At 38.8% G+C, this 27,161-nt stretch overlaps 1 protein-coding gene across 1 annotated transcript in view; it reads right to left on the bottom strand.

The window, feature by feature from the left end:
* Positions 1-27,161, bottom strand: part of ALMS1 (ALMS1 centrosome and basal body associated protein) — a 76,949-nt gene that overhangs the window by 10,211 nt on the left and 39,577 nt on the right. The window contains exons 10-18 of the mRNA XM_050895477.1: positions 18,423-20,184; positions 17,182-17,307; positions 15,254-15,424; positions 10,266-11,461; positions 6,846-6,960; positions 5,321-5,575; positions 3,318-3,562; positions 2,036-2,219; positions 1,756-1,819 (exon numbers count right to left, since the gene is read on the bottom strand). Coding sequence (XP_050751434.1) covers positions 1,756-1,819; positions 2,036-2,219; positions 3,318-3,562; positions 5,321-5,575; positions 6,846-6,960; positions 10,266-11,461; positions 15,254-15,424; positions 17,182-17,307; positions 18,423-20,184 — 4,118 coding nt within the window. The remainder of the gene's footprint in view (positions 1-1,755; positions 1,820-2,035; positions 2,220-3,317; positions 3,563-5,320; positions 5,576-6,845; positions 6,961-10,265; positions 11,462-15,253; positions 15,425-17,181; positions 17,308-18,422; positions 20,185-27,161) is intronic.

The following is a 27,161-nucleotide window of genomic DNA, read 5'->3' as shown; positions in this document are numbered from 1 at the left end:
ATATTTACCATATTTACCACTTCTGCCACCTCTCTATTAATGCCCTAAAAATACTTTTAGATGCCAAAGGCTGCTGAAATAAAACATTCATTTTGGACTCTCCCAGCATATATACATCAAGGGGTTTACTTTATATACTGCGTACTCCAGTAGAGATTTTGTAGAATCACAGTGTAACTGAGGTTGGAAGGGACCTCTGGAGATCACCTAGTCCAACCTCCTGCTCGAAGCAGGGCTAACTTCAAGGCTAGATCAGGCTACTCAGGCCTCATCCTCTCAACTCGTGACTATTTCCAAGGATGCAGGCTCTACCACCTCCGCAGGGTCCTGCTACAGCACTTCACCATCCTCTTTATAAAACAACTGATTGCCTTGTCTCCAGTTAGAACCTCTCCTTACTGTAACACATCACCACTGCTGCTTGCCCTGTCACTGTGCACCTCCAACAAGAGTCTTCCTCTGCCTTCTCTAAACACTCCTTCTGGCAGGGAAGCACCACTGCCAGATCCTCACCTTCAGCCTCCTCCTCCTCCTCAGGCCAAACAAACCCAGCCTCCGCAGCTTCTCCTCATGCACCGTGTGCTCCAGCCCTCTGACTGTCTTGGTGGCCTCCACCAGACTCAGGCCACTTTGCTGACCTCTCTCTTGTCCTGGCAGCCCAGAATAGGAGACAGGATCCAGCTGTGGTCCCATGAGATCTAGAGCCCTCTAGAAACTGCAGACCTACTGTCCAGCATACTGACTGGTCCTCCCAGTTCAGTGTCACCTGCAAAGCTGTTGAGGTGCACTCCATCCCATTGGTACTACTGACGAAAGATGCTGTGAAACAGTTCTGGCCCACAGCATTGTCCCTTTCACATAGCACAAACCCTTCCCTGCATGTAGCATGTACGTTCCAAGACTTCAATGCAACAAAGCACTTGCATATATGCTGAAATCCCAAATACTTCAAGTATCCCTTGCCTCAAGGTACACTCTTGACCTTTGTTTTGACTCTAAATAATTTAACAGTATCATTGTATTTTTATGTAACTTTACAAGTTATGAGAGACAACTTCATGAGTCTCTAATTTACTTTTAAGTATTTATGCTGTTTCTCAACTGGTACTCTACCAAACCACCTCCTCCTGACCCCGCTACCGTTTCAGAATCTAGCTGCAATAGACTCCATTTTTTATTATACCTTCACATGCTCTCTCTGTAGCATAGGTATTCCAAATGTTTAATACATTGTTAGTGTGTTGTGCACTTTATATATTAATTACTTGAGTCAAAAACAAGGCAAAATCTATCATAAGGTGGTTTTTTCCAAGGGTAAAAGCCTCCATATTCCTTTGAGGGTAGTTATTTCTTACATAAAGCTACTTTCATTTGGTGAAACGATACCTCACTTCCTGCATCAATTATCTAGTTTGTTAATGTTTAAAACTACCCAGACGCTCTAGTTGCCCACACCCTACATTTCCTCTCCTTTCGGGATCCAGTCCTTGCACAGTTTGCTGTAGTGCCTGGATGGCAGACACTGCAGCAGAATACTCAGGTTTAGTTACAGCAATCATTTTTCCAAAATGATCTTCTTTCTCGGATTTTCTAAATAGGTGGTTTGTCCCTCTGATAAGGTGCCTACATCTCGTACTGAAAAAGCTGAGTTATCCCCAACACCCAATTCTTTGACTGCAGATACGATTCACCCATCTTTCCTACCCATTTACTCAGGTCACCTATCTACCTGAAACAAAGTTTTCTTAACCTTACCGTTTAGATCTTTGAACCATTTCACTCTTCGGAATTGTTCTTCTGTTTTCTCTAGTCAGAAAACCTAAATGGAAAATTTTGAAATAAGAGAACGGTGAACAAGACTACTTCTCACAAAGAATACCATTGCAACAATCTGACTCCTTTATAAGGTATGGATTCTTATAGACAATAATGTTAAATAATTGTAATACTTTTATTAAAAACACACACACTTTTAAGTATAATGTGGACATTCATTAATTCCTATGGAATGTAAAGAGCAGAACCATAAAGGTACCTCTGTCAGACAGCATGTGACTAGCATTCCTGTAGCCCTTTCTTTTCTCCGGAGGATTAAATAGCTCTTCTCGTTCAGACTGCAGTACGCTCTGTATCCTCCTTTCCTCCATTACAAGCTTCAGATGCTTCACACGCTCTCCAGAGCGGGAGATGAAATCAGGGCGATGCACTGCAAGAGCCTCCTAAGATGGGATGACACAAAACAAAGTCTAAAGTGGCCAGACTGTCTCCCTGCAGCTGGAAGGGAATAATCAAAATATCTAACACAATTACCAAAGCGTGGAAAAAAAATCCCATCAAAGTATGTATGTATATGTATGTATAACATAAAAAGTCTTGTATCCTTAATGCTGGGTAGATCCTCAGAGACCTTGTTTAACAAACTATTTGTCAACAACCAGAAAATTAACTGGCCAGAAAGAAAAAAAATTGCTAAAATAATTAGCAAAAGGGACACAAACCTCTTCTCAAAAAAGCACAGAAAAAGAAGTTGACAAAGTTTAGCCCATAGGACAGAAGATTCTATAACTTGTTACAATCTCCCTTGTTATAAATCAGTAAGCATGTCAACATTAACAATTTATTTTGGATCAGAAGTGGAATTTTGAAATCGATCTCCTGATACCTCTGTTTGCCAAACTTCAATTTCCATCACAGGGCAGTCTCTGAGCACATGAACAGATGCAACTGAACTTAAAGAAACTTCAGATATGCACCTTAGTTAGCACTTCCTAATTTACATTTCACTTGCTGTGGACGATCTCTTTCAAAAAACATTTCTGTACACTACATCTGTATTTTTCCACAGATATTTAGAGTGATCACACCTATCTGAAGTGTACACCGTATATGCATGCATATGTATGTACACACACATAGACTGTTTGCACTGTATGAATTAAAGCCCATTTTAATCACATACTATGTACATCACACAGTATTATTTCTGCATGGAAGCAAGGATGACTTGACATTACGTCAGCCACTTTCCCTCTAGCTCCTGAAGCCAAACGACTTAAGTCCTAAAATATTAGATCAATTCAAATAGATTAGTATATTGTGGAAAGCCAGATTACCATAAGCAAAAAGGACTGATGAATTTATTGGTTTTCTTGGTTGGGTTTTTTTTAAAGTGGGAACAGTCTGTAACATGTTCACTTCCGATGATTATAAAGGTGAAATAATAAAAATAAGGAACAAAAAGTGTTTCCATGAGATTCAGCATAACTCCTGAAATCCTACCGAGATCTCAGCAGCCTTATAGTGCAGCGTGCCTTTACCTGTAGCGTAAGCTTCACGAACGGCCGCAAGGACCTGTTCTCAGCCTCTCTTTCTGGAACTGCTGGCTGAATCATGTTGCTGTGCTGCTGCTCTTGCCAGTTCTTCTCTCGGAGAGGCTCTCTCCAAGGCTTTGTGCTGGTCAATGGTTCAAACCAAGATGGACCAGGACCAGAAAAGGAATTGGAATGGTTTTCTTTCCTAGATTCAGATTTCAAGTCTTCTGCCTGGACGAACCATGAAATCCCTGTTAAAAGACCACAGAAGAGAATAAAGATTTGTAGACAATACATGTGCTTATTTTCCATCCCCATCTATGGCCCTTTACGCCTGTGCTGGTTTTGGCTGGGATAGAGTTAATCTTCCTCACAGCAGCTAGTACGGGGCTATGTTTTGGATTTGTGCTGAAAACAGTGTTGATAATACAGGGATGTTTTCATTATTGCTGAACAGTGCTTACAGAGAGCCAAGATCTTTTCTGCTCCTCACACCACCCCACCAGCAAGTAAGCTGGGGGTGCACAAGAACTTGGGAGGGGACACAGCTGGGACAGCTGACCCCAACTGACCAAAGGGATATTGCATACCGTATGATGTCACGCTCAGCAATAAAAAGCTGGGGGAAGAAGAAGGAAGGGGGGGGACGTTCGGAGTGATGGCGTTTGTCTTCCCAAGTAACCGTTACGCATGATGGAGCCCTGCTTTCCTGGAGATGGCTGAACACCTGCCGGCCAATGGCAAGTGGTGAATGAATTCCTTGTTTTGCTTTGTTCGTGTGCACGGCTTTTGCTTTCCCTATTAAACCATTTTTATCTCAACCTATGAGTTTTCTCACTTTTACCCTTCCGATTCTCTCCCCCATTCCTCCGGGGGGGAGTGAGCAAGCAGCTGTGTGGGGCTTAGTTGCCAGCTGGGGTTAAGCCACGACAATGCCCAAGGTCTTAGCTAAATCCAGTCAGTGGCCTGACACTGCAATGCATACTCACTTCAGTTTAATAACAGTGGGACTCTGTAGCAGACACCTTTGGCAGTTTCAAAAGAATTCCCTTGCCAAGTGTCAGAAAACCAGCAAGTCTTTATCAAACAACACTTTTGAAAAAGCACAAAATGGCTTAGTTTGCAAGTTTCTCTCCATAGAAAGAATAGTTATTTATCAGCAATTACACATTTTTAAGGAGTCTCTCTGCTGTCCTAAGCCCTATGGCTTTTTATAGATATTTTTGAAGATCAAATGCTTTACATCTTCCAAATGTTAAATATGTATACAAGAACTAGATTACTCACAGTTTACATACATAATGGGATTTGAATACATCAGCTAGTACTCTGAGCAGATAATTCTAAATTTTCTAAATTAAACTGGTATGAGAGAGAATGATTTGTCCCTACAGCAACAACAATGATGACTAAGGAAAATATTTTTAAACATTTAATCATGACATTGTGAAGACTGACAGGAAATTTAAAAGAAAAAAAAAAAAAAAAAAAACAAGTCAGGAGGCTACACCATCAGCCCAAAAATGCAACTCTAGCTAAAAGAGGGAGACAAGCCTAGTTCTTCTGGTACCACAATCTTCCCTCAAGTACTCCTGAAAAAATACTTGTTCTTTGAAGCCTCAGTACGTGAAACAGTAAGTACAACTTACAGTGACCAGTTACTCAGAGCTTAACAGAACCTTTTATACCTTGAAAATCAAAATTAAGTATCTACATGATTCCCACCTCATTCATCTTTCCTTGCCTTATTCATCGCTTCCTATTTACTACCTTTACTGGCTAGGTTGCATCTAACAGCTTGATTGAAAATGCCATCATAACAGAGCACTAGAGAGTTCACTTGACATAGTGTTTTTGTTTAAAATTCATTGATTAAAAACAGACTAAGAACTGACTGTACTAGTGAGAGACTACTCTGTGTCCTAGCTAATCCTCCGCATATATTTTGCTGGTTGCTGTTGAGACGTACAGCTTTTCTGGTCTGCAGAGAAAGTGTATTTTGGACTGACCTTGTGGTAAATGCAGCCTGCTCCTTTTTGTCCTTTTCTCCACGAAAAAATTGCCTGGCTGTCCCTTCTGCTTATCCTTGCTTCCTGCTGCCTGATGATCTGTGACCATACCATCTGACTCTCCAAAATGACCATCAACGGAATGCCAGGGTTCCTGTGGCCGTTGATTTGGCTGGCTAGATCTTGGGGTAGGAAAAGTCACGCCAACATCTCGAGTGTTTTTCTTAGTTGCACTGTTCACAATCTCCAAGTCTCCTGTAGTTGAAAATGAAGCAGTAACATCTTATTCCAGAGCACCTGGAAGTACCTTCAACATCAGCACGCGTGACATGCATAGTTCAAGGGGTGACCCTCAATTTTTACTTTGAAGCTGAAGGATCACTTTCTTTACCCCACCTTCAAAAGGCAAAATCTTTTATATTCCCACTTCCAATTCAAGGAGAGTTTACAGTGACTCAGGATTGTTACTATGTGATAATCTGAGTAAAACTGTAGTGGTGTAAACCAAGCATCCCAAGCAAAACAAGCATATATATCTCTCTCTCTCTATATATATATCTATGGGGGGTGGGAATTAAACTTGAACCAACTATGCTCTTGGCTGGGGACCTGAGTTGACTCTCAGAAGAGTCAACTTCAAATCTGCTGCTGAAAGACACCACGGCAGGTCAATATACAGCTTTACATTTTGGACAATGGAACTGCAGGTTTTTCTGGACCTGTTAGTTTACCCAGTGCATCCCATCCAAAACTATGTTTCAGCTATAGAAGATTGGTTTGCCCACAGCACTACAAATATTTAACAGAAACACCACCACAAATACTTAATAGAAACATATAAAGTGGAAGGTGTCAACTAACGTTCAAAAAGTCATAATGCGATCTTGAAAACAAGCTGTGAAAATACTTTTCCGATTCAATCCACTTGCACATGAAAACAAAGCAGTAATAAATAAATAATTGATATGTCTGATGACTAAAACAAAGCCATTACTCAATCTGACGATGGGAAGTTGGCATGTAAATGAAAGCAATGAAGAAACTGATAATTGCCACCAGAAAAACCCAAATGCAGAACTGCGCCAGTCCAGGATCAGCTTATGTTTTAAATAGAATATAACATCCAAAATATTACCAAGAAGAATATGAAACACTGCAGTTGCCTTCTGAAATAGCATATGCCTACAAAATACATTCTGTGAGTAACAGATGTCTTACAGAGAAAACAATATATTAAAAAAATACAGTTAGTCCACCTTAGCTATTGAAATCAGAAGCTTAGGTTAATAAACTTGTAAATAAGTGAGAAAACTGGCTACTAAAGCAGACCAAGAAAGGAAATGAAATGGCTCATTTTAATTAGAACATAACAGCTTTCTCTAAAAGCATTTGAAGTGAATTTGAAGAATGCTGCTTGTACATAGTCATCACCAGAAACATGAAACAGACTTTGGAGAACGGTTTCCAAAGAGATGAAAGGTAGAAGCAAATACAGAAAAGATAAGTCTAGAATTCAACAACTCACCTGCTTGGATACCTTTGTTTAGCATCCGTGTCCGCCGCTTGTTACTAAGAGCAGAGCTTGGCCCCCAAGAACTGCTGCTTGCAGAAGTTGAATCCGATGAAAGGGAGATTGCCTTCTAGAAAAAAAACATGCGAGAGAACAGAAATTCCTAAAATACTAACCAAAATGAACAGCAAGCAGGTTTTAAAGAGCAAAAAAGTTATAGTCATCACTCTTTACTTGTTGTACCTCGATTCTATTGTTATTTAGATGTTTACCACAGGCTGATCAGTGTCTCTTATTGCTATGCCACACAACAGCCAGCCTTGACTTTATCCTCATGCACCAATGCACTTTCAGCATCCCATTATAGTAAGAAAAGTGCATTGTTTCTGTAGGCAAGAGCTTGCCTGTGATCAGATTCTGTGCGGTGCAGAGCATCCTCCAATTCATTTATCCAAAGTTCATGGGACAATGTGGCCTGTCAAGACAGACTTACAAAAAAACTTTGCTATGGCAAGATCATTTGTTGGCTGTACTTTCATGAGAGACTGCAAAGTGTGAAATATTTCTGCTTTGGAAAGAGGGAGAATAAAAATCTAAACTGAATCCTATATTCCTACCCTTTCAAACCAAAAGCCTTTAAAGGTTTGCTGGGTTTGCTGGAGGGACAAACTGTCTTGAAAGATTAACATGTTGTTTTGTAAATTCACAATGAACACCAGTTCTGTACCACTGGCATGAAAGAGCAAAGTCCTTTCAAAACATGGGAAGTTCTCTCACCCTGTGATCCTCATTTACACAAAGTTCTCAGGTGGAGAAAATCAAACTCAATAAAAACAAGAAATAGAAGACACATGGTAAGAGCATAGCTCAGGCAAAATACTAGTTTCACATCTTCACCATTCACACTAACAGAAGTTCCAGCTGCAGGGATGTAAGCAGCACAACTTTGTTATAGTAAATTAATTTAAGTTTTATGACATGTTATAACTTTACAGCCATTTAAAAAGGAATATGCTCTGTAAGTGTAATGCATCTAGTCCACAAGCTTTTTGGTTATATAAAATACAGAGAAGGTTAGTGCTTTATTAACAGCAATTAACTGACAGTGTTTCCCCAGGCTTCAAATCCAAGTGTGGCACAGACCAATCTCTGCAACCCCGCTGAATTTAATTTTTAATTATGAAACAGATGATTTTTTTCTCTTGATCATAGCAATTAGTATCCTATTAGTAGCTCATAATGCCAGCCATGATGGAAATGAACGGAGGCTTTTTTATTACCTTTTTATTAAACCTCTGCTATCACCACTTCAATGCTAAACATAATTTCATTTCAACATGAAAAGGAGGCAATTTTTACTCTCATGCATACTGGCAAGAACTGTTTTTTTAGTTTCATAAAACTATTACAGCTCTAGTAGAGTGCACTAGACAGATGTAGTAGATATGTATCTTCTTTCAGAGAACAGAAGCAAATTTGAATATGTGCTCAGCAAAGGGGAAGAGAGTATAAAGTAACGAAAAAAACCAAGATAACCCATTTACATGCACATGCATATCAGCCCGCAGAAATAAATATAAGCAGCCATTCAATACTGAATATTGACATACGTATTCCTATTTGGACTAGAATATTCAGTGCAGTGCTTTCAAAACCCTTCAGCAGTTGAATAGCGCAACCTTTAGCTTTGTACCTGCTACCAGATGGCAGCCTGAAGAGTGCTTTAGAAATAACAGAAACTGGAATAGATAAAAACCTTCTGGGATGGGTTCAGCATCTATAAATAAAAAAAGCTGTAACCAAGTTTTCTGGAAGTAGAGCTGACAATAGGCTGTCATAAAAAACTGAGCTACAAAATGCAGCACTTGCCTGAAAGATTCGTACAGTAGTCTCTCTAGGAGTAGGGCTCCTGCTATAAATAAATATCTGTCTCTGAACCACAGATATTTGCAACTAAAAAAAAAGATAAATCTTGATTTCTGTTCAGCCAAGCATCACAGAAATTACCAATATTTGGATTTTAAATTAAGTTCGCCATTTTGCCATCAATTTTCTCTCACTCCTTATTTGAGGTGGGTCACGTGTCTCTTTAGATGTATTTTTAAAAAGAACACTACAGCAGCAGATAAAAGATACTACTTTCTAAAGCCATATGCAATGCAACATCAAGCATCGGGAACAGTGAGCCTTTATTCTCATAGAAGTATTACTGCAATCAGTTATCTCACGGGTGATTTTATCAGGCAAAAGCCTAGACGTTGGTTTTAAGGTCCAAACAGACTTTGAAAGATTAGTCATATGAATGGAATATGAATAAAATCATCTCCTAAATACCACAACCATGCAAGAAATGTTGGATCCTAATTTCACTGTTAGATGGTCAGTGTTCTGATTAATGGTCCTAATGTTGCAAAGTTTATGACAATTTTATTTTACCTTTAAATAAACATTATAAATAAAAATATCGAATAAAAATATTTTCAACCATTCTTAGTCTTGAAAAAGACTGTTGCTCCCCCAGACATGCATTCATTAGCTTACTTGACACACAGACTGAGTTTGAGTTGTTTCTATAAAAAACCCAAAACTAACTCATTTCAATGAAATCTATTAGTAATGATGACAATACCACTTTCTTCTGGTAATACGAAAAAAAGAAACAAATATTTCTCACTTGTTCCTGTACTTTTCAGCATTAATGTACATTACAGAACACCAAGACTCTGTAATTTCTTACTATAATCACCAAATCTATGCCAAGGCCCCCTTTCAGGAAATTAATTTTCATTTCTCCTCCAAAGGGCAATGGCCAAATTCAACTGAAGTAATCAGCTTTACTCCAGACTTTTCACTTAGAATCCTTAGGGCCGAGACTTGGGCTTCTAATACGCCTAAACTGCCAAATACAGAAACTGAAGAAGCTTACAACCAACGCTCAGCAAGACAAAATAATTCCAACATTTAAAATAGACAAACAGTAAGAAAATTCAAATAAGAATTCCAATTTTTATGAAATGGTATTTATCGTTGCCCAGAGATATTCAGGCAGCAATATGCAGTCAAAATCTACAACCTCAACTTACCACCACTGTTTTCAGGCTTGCTAAAGCACAGAACCTGCAGGTAACTGGAAATCAGATACAGCAGGATCTTGCTTCCCAAGACAAATAAAGGAAGAGAAAAAAGACAAATAAGAACAAAGGGAAAGAAAGCACAACTGATGTTTTAAGATATTTTGATCTCTTCCTTATTCCTGGAAAGGCAGAGAGACTTGTTTGAGCTACTTAGATCAAAGACAGAAGCCTACCATATAAATTACATTCTCTGGGAAATTTTAAATGATTCTGCAAATAACAAACTCTACTACTGTACAGCAGTTTAAGAGTTCCTGTAAAGATTAGTTAAAATTGTCTTTTGGTCTATCTGACCACATACCTGGATCTCTTTCCTTTTCCTGTGTCTCTCAGAAGCAACCTTTGGATATTCTACACCCACTGCTTTGCCACTTCCCTTGTCCCACTTCTCAGAGCGACTTTTCTGGTGGTTGATGGTACAATAAAGCTGGGAGAGTCTTGGCGACACCTGCACTCTTTCACGCCCAAAAGCCCTGATCAGCCTGGCAGTATCAATGGTGGAAATGGAACTGCTCACCTCAGTCTGAGTAGCAGTTTCCATCTCTGTTTGGGTCACCACATCGGATTCAGAGGTGGTGGAACTGATCGTGGTGCCATGATCTCTACTAAGCCTTGCCTCTGAGGAAGTGTCACTAGGAGTTTCCAAGTACTGCTGGTGCTCCAAGATTTTATTCATGTGGCAGATAATTTTCTCTCCTGATCTATTTTTCCTGAGCTCAACAAGGCTGTTTTTATGATGGGTGATACATGGTCTTTCTTCAACATGTGTTACATTAGGCTCTAAGGTACTTTCAGACATGCGCTTTTCCGGCAGTCTTATTTTCTTCTGTTCTCTTTCCTTTATTTTCTTTTCAGAAACATTCTTTTCAGATTTTGTTGGTATTATTGTATGCTTAACGGGATTCTGAAGGACCCTGGCCAATCGATCAAGGCGTTCAACAAGGGACAGCTCCCTGTTACTCCTAAAATCATGGTGCTGGTGTCTCTTCCGGCACTCCAAAAACTTAATCCAGAGTTCATCTAAGCTAGCACTGGAGTGGGTTCTCTGTCTTGGTGGTAGTTCTTTCTCCACATTCTCATTAAGGAGAGTTGTTTGGCTACATGGCAAAGGATAATTTCTAGCTGCCTTTTGTTCTGCTTCTCTTCTGCCATGTTGAAGTAGCTCCTTCCCTGACGTTTCATTCCCCAAAGATGTGCTGACATTTAGATCCTCGTTCTTGCTGTAATCTGCTTCTGCAGCGAGTGGAAAGAATTCATTTTCACCATCTTTTTTATGACGAACAGAGAAAACACGTTGATGACAATGTGCATTTTTCCGATTCTGCAAGACAGCACTTGAGGAAGGTCTAGCATGCCCAATACCAGAACTGTCTTCTGACAGCTCGCTGTTAGACAGGAAGTAGCTCTCACACATGGGCATTGGATGATGAAGGTCGAACCGTGCAGATTTGAAGACTGAATGAGTGGTTTTTACAGGCTTCGAATGATCTGTGCATTCTAGAAGAGAAGAAAACACTTAAATTTTTTGTTTCTTTACAGGGAAGCAAGTAGCAAACAGCAAATCTTCAATAGGATGATTTTCCAATCACTTCAAAGGATTAAAAGCAGGAATCACTGTAGCCATTCCCGAAATGCAACAAACTTAGAAATGCAGTTTCAGCATTATTACAAGTACATAAATAATATTTTCTATCATTTGCAACATGGAATCCAAGAGACTATTACATCCAACTGAGTCTGAAGGAGGAATCTAGTTACACCACAGGTAATTACCCTGACCAAAATTCGGACTGAGTCTTTATTTATATTTATGGAAACTCATGACAGGCAGCCGCAACTCATTTTGTCTCTTTTCAGACAAATGCTCAGAGAGTACAAATGTCCCCTAAGGCTACGCCTGAACGTTATCTCTTAAGTAACTCAGAAGAGCACTATATATAAGACAACTAATACCACTTCCTGTACAGCTCCTAGAACCATCTCTGATAGCATACCAAGATCTAGCCCTGCTTTGCTTTCAAGCTCTGATGACACATTTTAGTTCAAAGCAGCAGTGAAATCCCCCCCAGAATATGCTACTATCTGAAATTGCAAAGGACTATATGCAAAAATCCAATTATAAACTCATTTGTAATAGACATACATTAAGTATGCACGCAACATGTGCTAGCAGGAATATACTCCAAAATAATTTTGAAGTCGTTTGTAATATACTGAAAAAAAAAAAATCCAAAAATCAAATTTAAAAAAGTGAAGATGGGTTTCATGTTATGTTCTTTGTATAATGGACCGAATTATATAATGAACCATGAAGGCAGAAAGTAGGAATTATAGATGCTAGTGCCAGAAGGATTTCCCAAGTCCCTATGCTTACTACAAGATATTCCATGCCATTTTAGCCAAGTATGTCTTTTAAAGATGCCTGATAGAGTAGGAGTAGCTTTAATATAAATAAAAAAGTCAATACAAAAAAAGAACAGTCCATTTACTAATGGTAACACCAGTGACTAGGTAATGGGGAATTGTCAGCAAATGCATATCAAGCTCCATTAATGGCAGGAATCGCACTCACACCAGTTTTTCTCTAGCTCTCCAACATCCCTCCCAAGTTTGTTTTTTTGTTTGTATTTGTGTTGTTTTGTTTTAAACAGTCTTGTTTCCGTGACTGTGATCTACTGATGAAAACAGAACTGGAAACCAGGTCTTCCTTTCTTCATTTGAGCAAGCTTTGCCAGTGATTCAGCAAAAGGGTGGCAAGTCCCACAACCAAGCCTCTCCCTACCCCAGGAGGAAATACCTACCTACCTCAAGAAGAATCACAAGCTACATTTTTATAAAACCTCAATTCCACATGGGAAAAAGTGATGCAAGATAAGCTCAGGAAGGGTTACGATTGCATGAATTCATACTGTTAACACTGCCTGTAAACCCTACTTTTATTTAGTCACTTGTTTTCCTTATATTTTATACGTGTCTTCCCTTCCCAACACAGAGACACTGCAGTGTAATGTCAAGATCATGAACAGCATAACCAGACCCAATCTCACTAACTCTGAAATTGGAGGAATTTGTCTTCCCATACAAGGTCAATGTTTATATACTCATGTAAGAGGATTCCTCCACATCCTCCTGACATAGGAGATCAGGCTTGGGAATACTATGCAGAATTTTTGCTATTTCTGTATTTTTAAAAAGTTACCAACAAAATGGAAGGAATGCAAAAGGCAAAAAACAAAAATAAGTTTATATAGAGACACTTTTTTAAAAAAACACATAACTTGCATAATTTTAAGCTCTAGACAAGTTCTGTGGGTAGAGGTAATCTTTTATTAAACCATCTAAAAATACAGTTGAAGAAGTCAGAGAAGATTTTAGACATGCAAGTCTCTTCAGAAAGCTTGCTTAAATTTCCAACTGTACTGGCTGTTTAACAAAAGATTATTTCTACTTACAGTTCTTTCCTTGCCTGTGTCTTTAGACCATCACAGCTACAGAAAAATACTATTAGATAATTTTATATTAACACTTGTGTTCCCCTTTCATTTTTATCCAGGCTATTCAGAGAGACAGGTATCCATCGATCTCTGCTCCAACATGACATTTTGTTTGTTACCGCAGATTGTTGTTCGGAGAGCTCACTTGTACACACGCACTCTTTCTTCAGCTCTACCGCCATGACCCAGCATTCTTCTTCTGAGTTACCCACAGTGAATGAAGAAAAGCATTTTTCTATCTTACTCCACTTGTTTCCCTATCCTTGCATTTTATAAATGCTCACAGAGAATTATGTCTTCATTAGAAAAAGTGGGTTAAGGCAACATTGTCTTTATTGTTGCACTAATTCAACTATTGGTCCTATGTACACTTACCAAAAAAGTAAAATAAATGTAAAATAATGAAGTTCAGTGTGTCTTAGGCAACCATTTTAAATTATCTTCTGGAAATACCAAAATCTCTCCATTCTGAAGAGAAAACCTTCACAGAAAACCCCTTCTAAAGTGAAGAATTAAAATCATCAGAAGGAATCCCTATCTATACATCAGCACTGCTCTGTGGGGTGACCTTACCCCAGGCATATTGAGCTGCCTGCTTAAAAAGGACAACAATAATCACACTGAGGTACACCATAAAAATCTGTTTCATTAAATGTCTTCATATAACAAGTTTACATGATACTAAGAAAAATAAATGAGCTCCCCAAAACCCTATATATAAAGACTGCCTAGAACAGACCAGGAACTCTCTAATTTAGAACTATTACGCTGTTCACGTGTTTCGGGTCCCATCCCTCATTAACAGCCACAGTTACATTACCTCCTTGCAATTTGCTCACTGTTTAATATAGCACATGTTGCAAAATACTGTACTGTGCAATCAACAGCTTCCCTGAGGAATTAATAGCTGCATTTAGGAGAGATGGCAACCACTCAGCAATTTTCTGTTTACAGTTACTTCTGTCCAGGAACAAGATGCAATTCTCAAACACAACAAAAATCCTCATCCCTATTCAGACTCGAGGAAGTTTATCAGCCACTCAAAATCACAGAACGAGGTTTTGTACAAAAGGAGCGTCCATCAGGACTAATTTTAGCTACTGTCATGAGATACAGCGTCAAAATCATCAGTTAGCACAGCGTAATTTCATTTTGTCAGTATTCTCAACAAATAAAGCCTTAAAGTAGGCTACTATAGTAATAAACCCTGACCTTCATCCCTCAGGAGTACCATCCAACAAGGTTAATGGAGGAGAGGAAGAGAGAGACATCAGTCAAATCAAATTAAAATTCAGTTAAATATCAATGTTACAGAGATACTTTACATGACATCACAAGACATCACTGTATTTGGGGGCAGGAACACAACCTCAACCCAATATACAGAGCCATCCCACCTGCTTTTATTGACCAGGGAATTTCTGTCATCTTCTACACAGGCGTCCTTTCTACACTTAAAGAAGACTTTGCACTTCACAAACTTAAGAGTGCCTTAAAAAAAAAAAACAACTCAAAAACCAAAAAAAAACCCCAAACCCCGCCAAACCCCAAAAAAATCTTATAAAGGCTCCAATAAGCACTGGGGCCACTGGAATGCTAGCAAATACTAATGTCCAAGTATTTGGGCAGTCAGGGAGAAGCAGAAAGATAGGGAAGAGAAAAATGAGTCAAATTCAGCATCTTCAGGCAGACTATCAGCAATATCATGAGACCAAAAATCATGGATCCTGAAACGTGCTCTACTTTCTTCATGCGTATGAAAACACACGTAAAACTAAACACACACTTTAACTACCTGGGGAAGCTTCCAGTGGTATCTTTTGCTCCTCAGCCCAGGCTAGCTTGGGCTTGGCCCTCTTACTGTAGATTCCCTGTTTATGCTTGATAGCCATACTGTCTGGAGGATTATCATCCCTTAAACCAAGCACGTTTGCCGGAAACCTTGGAGGAAGGGCATCATTTGACCCTGCAGAGAAAGAGAGCAATAACTATCAGTAAAAGGAGGAATCAGGAAAAATAGATACAGAAATTTCACAACAAAGACAACTTCTGAAAGAAAGCCTATTATCGAAGTATTAGTAGCCGTATATTCACCAACCAACAATCACGATCCCTAGTGAGCAGTTCTAGTGACTAATACAGCAACAGTAGGTATTGCACCACATTGTTTTCCACGATCTCTGGTGACAAGGTTTTTCCCAGAGATGTAGATAAATTTTACCTATTCTACTAATGAGCAGAGAAGAATACAAGTAAAGGAGCATTAGACGAGTCTGCTAGGAAGCCAGACACAGGGCTTGGAATGTCCAGACTCACTCCTGCTCACATTAAAATTCCAGACATTTTCACTAACTGATGTAAATATCTATTTTCCAAGCTCAGAATAGCAATGGAGAAAAACTGGAAGACCAGAGTAGGTCTGTATAACCTCTAAACAAGAATTCAAGACAACAGCAGCAGAGCTCCCTTACTATCATATCACCGTCTCCTAACTTAGAAACCTAAAATGGCCCCTAACTGATTTATCATCTGTGTCAATACCACCTGGTTACATTCAGCAGACTTACTCAACTCAATTTCCTTCAGCTACTACTCGTGAGCTAAGAATCCTAGCTGCAGCAGGGAGTTTAAAAAACAAAATTTATTTTTCAGTTCTGCTGTACGTTTTCTAGAACCTTGCACTGCCTCATATGCATACTGAATTTTTATATCTAGCATCATAGTTTCTGCAAAACAACAGACTCGCATCACATCTGTTTCTCTCATTTTGACCATATTACAACAGACAGACTGGAAAAAGGTAATGAGCAGAGACGCATAAATCATCACAAGCACAATTTGTGGCTAACCTGTGCACTTACTGTCACTGTTGTATCAACCTACTCCCCTGGGGCACATCTGTCAGGAACTGGACATCTCTGTAATATTAGTTTTGTCTACAAATAACTTCGGATGTCAAAAAGCTCTGACTGAAAACAACCTGCAAATAAGACCTATAAGGCTTAAGTGATGCGTTCTTTACATATAGGAGAGAACTGAAAAATAATAGCAGGCAAAGCAAAAGGGCATGATGAATCACAGGGCATCCTTTCCCCCACTAAATGAGAAGAGTTTTTTACTGGGAGATGGGAGGATGTGGGGAAGAGGTGAATATATATTTTAAACCACAGTTATGAATTACTTTCTTTATAGAAAGGCTTTCTACACTGGAATCCACTACCATGGAGGAAAGATTCAGTACTGAGAAAGCTATTATCTGAAATGCATGTTCTATTATGCAGGTATTTCAGAATGCACACATACCAAATTAATAAAAAAAGGGGGAGAATGTACATAAATAAGGGAACTAAAAAGAAGGAGAACTGGCAGACATATGAAAGAGTGCAAACTGAACAGTAATTCCCAGAGGAAAGTAAAGAATTATCAAGCTGTAAAACATTGAGCCTTGTTTCTTTTCACTGCCAGAATGGAGTACTAACATCCCTTTTATCAAAGAAATTGAAACCATAGCCTTCAGTCAGGACTCATACATCTTTGTGTTATAAAGTGGTGTGAACATGAACAAAGACATTTTTCTATTAAAATCAATGCACTTACTCTAAACTGGTAGGACAGAAGAGTTCTGAGCTCAACTGAGACACTTCAATATATGAAATAGATATATTTTGATCCACGAACTACAACCATCATTTTGCATTTGGAAGACCTAAGATAAATAAGTACCTGAGTGAAAGCTCTCAACACTGGTTTCTGACCCAACTGGAGAAATTTTGGTTCCTGCCTTGAGATAAGGAACATAATACATCCCAGTACTTCCAGAAGGTTTATATGGCAGCAATAAGGGCTGATCTGTGGGGATGGAAGGCAAAGCGATTAACAGAAGTCAGGCTTTAATCCTTTAATGCAACTGAAGATAAAAGCAACAAATCAGGATCCAAGGAGACTGCTAAAGATGTGCACTGTGGTAAATCTGGAGAAATACCCTATTCTTTAAGGAAAATAAATTGCAATTATTAATTATTTAATTAATTTAATTATTTAATACCCACCCAATGGTTAGAAGGTTGACTGTCGCTTAGCTAGAAAAAATAGCTTGCTTACTTATTCAATATTATATTTGTGACTAGGGTGACAAACGCTGACTTCAAGAAAAATAACTCACATACCCACATAGCTCCCACTTGATCCATGTTTAATGAAATAATTTTAAATGAGCACGGATATCTGTCCCTCAAGTCAATAAAAACAGTGTGCTGTCATAACAGAATTCTAGCAAATGTTTGGACCAGAACATTAGCTGACTTCTAATAGCAAAGAGAAGGGGTGATCAGAGAGCTGAAATATTTTTTGCACTCTGATATAATGAAAGAATCTGCTCTCTCAACTCATACTATTTTAAACAGCTTGAGAATAGAGATACAAAGCCCGGAGCCCAGGAAAAATAATGAAACTACACAAGTCTACACACATCAGTAGTATAAAACACCACTGTGGGAAACCACTGTGCAACATCCACGTTCCTCTGTCAACAGATTTTGAAAGCCCTGCACATTTTTCTATTTTATTCTATTGAAAACAGCAACGTGCGTATTTTCCTCTTAGTTTTTGTACTACCTTAACTAGAGAGTAAATCAGTAATCAGATAGCAGTGAACCAAATCAAATTATCTAGAAACAAATGTCAGAAATTTTCTTGAACCAGACTTGTACATAACAAATTCAGTTCTAGATAAATGTGAACTGAATCACAACTGTATTGATACAACTCCCTACCCACAAGACTGCAAAGCCCGAGTTTAAGGGTTGGCTTTTTTCCCATATGAGCAACTTTAAATATCAAAATTATCTCAAGAATGTTACTTCCACAAAAAAGCTGGGTTTGTTTTTGTTTTTTAATAGCTATAAATATCTCAAACTTGAATAGATGAAAGTCTACATATATATAAAAGACACTAATTTGCTCACCACTCTGCCTTGGGAAAGAGGAAATCTTGTTAAGAGATGAAGTTGTATTGTTGGGAAGTTCATGTGCTTTCTGGAGAGACGACTGGTGGCCAGCATTTTCACTGTCTTGTGAATTAACATATATTTCTGCTGAAAAGGTTGTTTTTTCAGGGCTTTCTGTTGTTATCTGAGTGGTAGCATCAGAAGTACTTTTCCCAGTTTTTGCAGGAACTACAGAGTTGAAGATATTCTTCAGACTACATCCCCCTGAAACCAGAACAGTGACTTCTGGTCTTTCACTGCTTTGCAGAGGCAGCTCTTGCCCTGCTGTGATTGTAACAGAGGAAAGCACTAGGCAGGGATCTGCTGAAGACACTGGCATTGGGAAAGATGAAGATCTTTGATCTTCTGGAATAAGGTCAGCAGCTGATAATTTAGAAACAGCTTCCATTAAAGTTTCTGGAGTTTTTAAAGACGCTGGTTGAGTATTAACTTCAGGTTTATCCCACGATCTCATCTCACTTTCAGTACTCACATCACCATGCAGCTCTGAGTTATTACACTTTGAGGAAAGAGTTATGTGGACACAAGACAGTACTTTCTTAGTTGGTGATGAAGGAGAAACAGACGTGGTGGATAAAATCTCATCCGTAGATGAATGGCGAGACATACCAATTTGCTCTCTCTCAATCTCTTTCTGAACGACAGGTACTTCATCAGAAGGACTTTTCTTCTCTTCTTCCAATAACTTAATATGGCCCTTCAGCAAATCAGTTTGTACGGCTGGATCTGAACCTTCTAAGCTCTCATGTAATTGGATGCGTCCAGGTGGACTGCTTTTCTCCTGCTGGTAAGAGCTTATAGAATGGAGTTCATTAAATCTATTCGTTTCTTTACTGAATCTTGTATCGCAGTCAAGCCCCACGAGTCTGGCACTATGCCTGCCCAATTCAGTCACATCTTGAGGCAGAACATCAGAATTTTTTGCGCTAAGGGTCTGTCTCTTATCAGCATGGATGCTTACAGAATCCTGATCTGACAAACAGTCTGTTTCTTGATAAGCTCCAACTCTGTTACTGTCAGCAGAGACATGATGAAACCTGTCTTTCTCAGCAGTAAAAGCAATCTCATTAGACACTGAGCCAGCAAGCATTGGACTTGAAGGAGGACAGGTCTTAGATCTTTCCCAGTGTTGTTTGCCATGGCTCTGTTCCTCAGTGCTAGCAGAGTCAACCTCCAAAGGCATTATCCCATCAAGACCATCTCTAGTAAGACTACTGCTGAGTGCCATGGAAGTCAATGGTGACTGCAAACGTTTTCGGGACGAAAAGGTGATAGAAGTAATTTGCTTAGCCATATCTTCAGAACACTTCTCCATAGACAGCTGCTTCTGAGCTGATAAATGGACTTCTGCTTGTATATCAGAAGCCGCTGCAGACCTCATTGCACCTGTGTCCCATTCCTTCAGCAATGATGGATGAACTTCAACAACAGCATCAGAATGACTAGTTGCAACTGTTTGATGTTGGTTGCAGATAGGTGTTTGAATGGTACTCAAAGATTTAAACTGCGTATCCTTCAGCAGGCAACAGTCAGAAGGATCAGCTCTATATAATGGCACAGCTTGTCGTAAGCTTGACTCTAAAAGCTCCTTAGTCCTGACAGCTTGCGTTTGTTTGTCGGTTTGAAATCTTTTGTCACTTGGAGCTTTGAAATGCTCTATGTCCTGTTCCTGATTACGGCTATACTCAGAAGCAGCTTCCAAAACACATACCTGTGGATCCTGAAAAATATAGAAGAATTCACATAGGTTATGTGGACAACTTCCTGCCCTCGCCAAAATCTGGATTGCAGAATTCAAAGAAAGACTAGTGCTGTCAATAATCAAGAGTCTATCATCATGAATGAGCACATGCTTTCTCTGGAACTCATCTGTTAATGGAATTAATTAAAAACTTGTCATATTTTAAATGCCAGCAAATTAGCTAACATGGTTTTGATGCTAACACAAACAGCAGCAGTGACATCTACAATAGAACCCCTTAGTTTTGTGAACTATAAAGTTGTAACTCTGTTACTTAGGCTAAGTTGTAAATACCTCTCAACGTCACTCCACTCACTGGAAAACAAGAATAAAACTTTCTTCCTTTCTATCAGTTGGCTTCATACACAGTTGGACACTTATCATAAACCCAGTTCATAATGTACTGGGAAAAATTACTGTCTTCTGAATAAATATTTATTCACTAACTTCGAAGGGATTTAGGGAGAGAAAAATACACCCTGCTAAAGCTTTGTGATTTCAGTGATAATTTTATTAATTAAAAAGATAGCCAATTAGCTACACAAAATCACAGAAACACTTAGGTTGGAAGAGACCTCTGGAAGTCTCTAGTCTGACCTCTCGCTCAAAGTAGGGCTAACTTCAACATCGGAACAGGTTGCTCAGGGCCTTGTCCCATCAAGTTTTGAAAATCTCCAAGGAAGGAGATCTTGTATACAACTTAACTACTCGTGATCTCTAAATTACTGATGAAAGGCATCCCTTCACAGCACAGTTTGGAAAAACAAAACAATGCAGAAACCCATGTTTACATCCAGTTCCAAGTACTCAAACCGTAACCAAGTATGTAATGCTAAGTTCTGGCAACCTCCAAGAAATCAGGTAGCAGACACACACTAAAACTCCTCCAGTTTGGACCAGAGTCCAAACAAATTCCACGCTATCAAAGCACTACATTACGTGACGTTTTAGGGTTACAGGGATACTTCTGCATCTAACATTTTGCTATGCCATAACTATCACTACATGAAACAGAACTCGATGTAAAATGTTTTCCCTTGCATTTGAGTTGTTTGACTCTAGCGTTTATGAAGCAGAACTAAAATGAAAGGAACTCAGTTACATGGGAACAAGTGGGAAGAAAAGAAAGCTGTTCTTTACAAAGCATGAGAAAATATTTAATTAGAAAAGCTTTAATTTTCTGTAATTGATATTTCTCTTTTCCCCTAAAACAAGTATGCCAATTTCCCTCTCAGACAAGAGCTGTAATAAATCTTTTTATTTTTACAGTCACTGCCTACTGCTGACAATAATTAAAAAATGACTGAACATAATCAGAGCTTTGATTTGCTCTTTAAGGTAAATGATAACTTGTAAAAACTTTCCAATTGTCAGGTGCGGATCATTCTCATTCTCCCATCAAAACAGGTATGTTTGCCACAAATACTATTTCTTTGTTTGGAAAGCTGGTGACAATGCTGCAAAAAAGAGAAGGTATTCCTAGCAACAGATAAGACACTAATCCCACCAAAACCAAGGAAGTTCACTGTCAGTTGTCTTTGCTCATAAAATCTTTTAAAAAATAAGTTACATTTACACCTTTGTCCGACCATGCAAATTGCCCCACATCTGTATCACCCCCCACTATCAGAGCCACTATATCTAGGACTCCGCTATTTGACTACACATATTCAGGCATCTCTGGCATGTATTTTACACAACAGCATAAAATGCTGTGTCTTAAGTTGCCTGCCTGTGGTCATTTAGGAAACTGAAACTAATAATTTACTTTAGTACTAAACTTCTGTCCTGGTTTCTTTGCCTGATTTTACTAACCATTCCCATTTTCAGTATGCTCTCCAGTCCTCACTGCTTCATCTTCTCCTGTACCTCAAGCCTCATTCCACCATCGAAAAAAAGTCCCAACAGGAACAATCAACAGCAATTTATCATACCAGGTAAATAAAACTAAAGCAACATATGCTATAGCCCTTCAGCAGAATCAGACAAAAAAAAAAAATCCACGCCCTACTCTCTGAGCATACTCATCAGATGGCGTTGCCTTTCAGCTCCCTATTAATGAGGCAGATCACTGACACTGCAGTTAACTGGAAAATTCCCAAGGCTACAGCGCCTGCTCGCTAAGGAACCTACACCTTCTTCTGGCATCTCAAAATGTAACCCGATTTCTTGACACACCTTTTGCAGACAAAGCACTAAATATACCATACAGAGATAAAAGGTGTGAAGGGTTCAGCAAATGGCTCTAGTTACTTGCCAAGCAAAGTAGAAATAAACGTGTCTAAATACTGATGAAGTCTGGATATTCCAAACTCTTCTTTCAACTCATTACAAACAGCAGGTACTAACAAGGCACATTCATCGTCTGCAGAGATTTACTGAGATCAACAAGACAACAAAACGTGATCCCCTCTCTCTGACTGGCTCACCACCCTCATTTCCCTACTTTCTGCAACTCCCCGTGCATGCGGAGAGATCAGGAGGCAGGGATGGATAGGACCTTTGCTTCCAAGACTTTTCTCATTACAGCAGAAGTTCCCAAATGCTGACAGTTGATCTTTGCAGCAACTTACCTGACTGGCGTAAGGAGAAGGTAGTTTGGAAGAAAAGAAATGCAAATACCTCTAGATTCAAGATCACACTACAAACAAGTGAATAAAACAACACTCTCCCAGATGCATGCAGAAAACCTGTTACTCTAAGAGCACAAAGAGAAAGCCTTGCAAGTACAACTGGGAAAACCTTAAGTTACCACTCACAGTAATTTATTACTATCAGCGTTAATCAAAAAACTGCAACAGATTTTGCCCTGAAGCAAATTAAGGCAACTACTCACCTGATCTGTTAACACTGCACCTCCAATGAGGGGCAATAACAAAACAACTGAAACACTAACCTTTGGAAGTAGCTGTATCGATTCTACAGAAACGAACATTTATCTACACACTGAGATTCCCCTCACTTAGCTACGCACTAACTAAAACAGGTATCATACAGTTAGTCCCATTCCTGACACAAAATACCACACCACACTTCACACAACATGCTAGGAAGCAGCTCCCTCTTACGTTATTTCACCCCGATTCTTTTTGACGGGTCAGTTTAGCGTCAGAGGCAGTCTGATGGTTAGTGAACACTGGAAATGGACAAGACAAAAGACAAATAATTTCATCAGCATCCAAACCTTACAGCCAAATCATTAGAGCTCATGTTAGTGTATGTGAGACTATAGGCCACCAGCCTTCTTTAGAGAGAATTTCTTAAGTGTGGACATCATTTCATTAATTTATCAGTACCTGCACTTCCTTAACTTAAGTGTCATTAAAAATTACAATACTTCCACTGAGGTGCAGAGAGCAAATCTGAGATAAATGTACTGCCATGGAGATGGGCCAGATAAGCTCATTTAAAAAAAAAAAAAAAAAACAACAACAAAAACAAACTACTCTATATTTATTTTTTCCTACTGATTGGAACAACTGTGGAAACAGCAGAGTATATTTCTATTAATAAAGTGCAACACAGGTCCCTGGATGATTACATCCTCAGCAGCTAGTTGGAATTTGGAAATAAAGATCAGTTAAACACATTTTTGGTGTAAGTTACAAAGTATAAACAAGTATTCCACAACGTATTTTCCATCCTTTCTACATCCCAGATGTCGTTAGCAGTAAACTATTTCAGCAAGGTCTGGATTATTATTCCAAAGCAGTACTTTTCTGTGGCCTTATCTATTCTAAGCAAGTAAACTAGTTTATTTGGCTTCCTGTATTTCCTATAGCCAAGAGGGACAACAAGGGACTGTAGAAGAACGCAAGGACACAGAGCAGTCCTGCACCAGGGTAGGGGTGCTCCCAAGATGATCTCTTCCCTAAACCACATACCAGTTCAATGGCTTGAAGTAATACACAGCAACTCCTACTACTGAAAGCAAGCACAGAAGTTGCTATAAACTCATCTTCCCAAGCCTTTCACGTTTTATTGTGCTTGTTATGTGTCATCTTTCCAAAAAAGATCTGTATGGCATATGATCCACAAGAGATTGCAGTGCAAATTTATAGCTACAACTCAGTGAACTTCCTGAAAAAGTGAGAAAGTATAAGGAGTGGAAAAATACAGCATATAGTGGAAGAATTCAGTATACAAAGGGGGAACACTCTTAGGTAAGTCAAGAGATAGCTGTTGGGCACCCATAAAAATACAGGTGGGGTAAGAAGGTCCTCAATTTAGAAGGAAAATTCTTAGGTTTAATACGCTGCAACTGTACTTTCATCTAACAGCAACTCAAACCCCCTCAATCTCAACTGGGGGACCAAAACAAATGTACACGTACAGATGGCAGAAGAACGTGGTTAAATTTGAAAGACAATGCTCCTGGAACAGAATAGCACCTACAAGTCTCTGGCTTTTCTCTGTTATTCTTGAAATTCTTCTTATCTGAAAAGACCCTAATGATTTCAGTGGAAGAACAGTAACAGGGCTGATTTCTGGAGCCTACGACTGACTTTTCATATGTTTTTCCTAAAAATCCCAACAAACATCATGTTGTTCATGGCTCTTTGTAACTGAAGAGCATCACCCATCCTATGGTTAAACTCCTCAAGCCTACGAAGAGAGTAAGTACTCTACTGCCAATTTACCTGCTCAGGCAAAAAACAGATCTCTACAGCCCCCCCAGCATGGCCACAGATGTAGGAATTATTCATCAAACAGTAACCTATCTATAGGAATATCTTGGCAACTCTCTGCCTCCCTTCATCACAAACAAGTTTATAGGAGAGTGCCATCAGTTCATCCTAAGTTTCACAAGACCCATCTCTGGACAATCTGAAATGGCACATTTCTTAGGCCCCTTTACAAAACATTCGCAGGTAATAAATCCGCAGCCTTTGTCTCCTTTCCCTCCTAAAGAAGCCCAATGCACTGCACTTCTCTTTCCATGAATGGCCAATTAAGACCTTTAGGAAGAGTCAGTATGACATTGAGTCAGTATGAAATTTAGAAAAAAACCCGCTCGATGTCAAGAGTTCCATGTTTGCCATCTATTCCTAAGCATTTCTGCCAAGCTTTAGTGTTTACTAGAAAACCGTAACAGCGTGAATAGAATATTTCTCTCTTTGTGTAATGGAAGAGCTATAAAACCAACAGGAGGACTCCACAAATGAAGTGTACAGAAAACAGATTCACTACGCAAGGTTTGTCAATTTTACAGAAGAGAAAGCAAAGAAAATACAATTCTGAGTCACACTCATGAACATCTTCAAAATTAAATGCTCATATTGAATGTTCCCATTTTTGGGCCACTATTCAGCTGAGCACTTGAGTACATGTTTGGAGCCCATTTATGTGCATATGTCCCAATCACCTCCTTAAACACTCTGCTCAGCTAGAACTTGAGAAATCATTATGATGCTTCTTTTTTAGAGCGTCTGTTAACACATCACCAGTGACAAACAGCTATCAAACAGATACTCGACTATCTCAAAAGATGGAACAGTCTTTAGAATTAAAAGATCACTGAGATGAACTCTCCCAAGCCATCCTGCTCCTTCGTTGCATTTTCTTTTTTTTTTTTTTATAGACAAGCTTCACATGCTTCCTGCAGGAAACAGTAAAATATCACAGTGGTACATTATATTTCTTGAGTTGTCACCTATAAAAACGAGAGGCAGAGTCTAAACTTTCCAAAAAGAACACTCATCATAAGCCTGCATCAGAAGCACTAAATAAAGATGACGGTCTGACGAAAGAATTGTTTGCATGAGTGCTAGGAACAGTTTGTCTTTCTCAGTCTTTAAAGTTTAGTGGAAGGAAAATATCTTTTCATAATCTTTGTTCTGTTCTTTTTAAGTCAGCACGTGGCCAGCTTTGCTCTATAAATTCAACAGGTATTTTACAGAACAGTTTCCATTAAATTTATAGTAGATTATTTTGCCAGCAACAAAACCGGCTACATTTTTTTCAGTTAAATAGTTTTCAACAATCTGTATTTTTCAGTGACACATTGTTTTGCCTGGAGGGAAAAATACATTTATCTTAAGTATAACAAAAAAACCCAGCCATCTTCATTCTGCAAATTCAAAACCATTTTTTATCTCAAATTAAAGCCAGTGTAGAGCAAAAATATTTTCAAGATCAAAGCAGAAAGTGTTGTGGACCTAAAGCAATTTCTTGGAATCTTGGTTTGCAAAACTATGATTAATTTTTTCTTACTCTAAATTGGGATAAAAAAATTCATAGCTGACACTGAATCACATAAAGGTGAAATACTTGGTTCCAGTCTGTAACAAGTTAATGTTAGGGACAAAGCTGTGATCTAACAAAAACTAAAAGTTAGGAAAAAAAAAGCTTCAGGGCCTCCAGTTTTTGATGAGTAGATTGAAGCAAAAATGTATTTGTTTTTTGTTTTTCTTTTTTAAGAATTGTCTGAATTTCTAAAAATAAATAAAATTGTTAAAATACTTTTTTTTTTCCAGGCTCCCCAGACAAAGATTACATCAATACATGAATACCTGAGAAGTTTGGTCTGATGTTTTTTAGAAGCTGATGTCTATATTACCAACACTGTTCATGCCCAAGAAACTAGAAAGACAAACAGACTACTCTTAAAACACTACTTTTCATTCTTGCTAATGCAAGGCTTTTAATTAAAACAAACAAACAAATCCCTACTGCTTTTCCTGGAAGGCAGGCAGTCTGCGGAAAAAGAGACGGAAAAAGAGACGGAAAAAGAGACGGAAAAAGAGACGGAAAAAGAGACGGAAAAAGAGACGGAAAAAGAGACGGAAAAAGAGACGGAAAAAGGGAAGATATTGCTAAAGCTAAGGGCGTTTGTCTGAAACACCAGATTAAGGACAGATTATGACTGTATTTTCAAATGCAAGTTTTCTACATTCTCCTCAGAAACTGCCCCAACCTTTAGCTGCCTGATTAATTATCCAGTCTCTCTTCCACCA

Source organism: Gymnogyps californianus, chromosome 4 (genome assembly GCF_018139145.2).
Source record: "Gymnogyps californianus isolate 813 chromosome 4, ASM1813914v2, whole genome shotgun sequence".
Lineage (NCBI taxonomy): Eukaryota > Metazoa > Chordata > Aves > Accipitriformes > Cathartidae > Gymnogyps > Gymnogyps californianus.
This window is presented reverse-complemented; position numbering and strand designations above follow the sequence as displayed.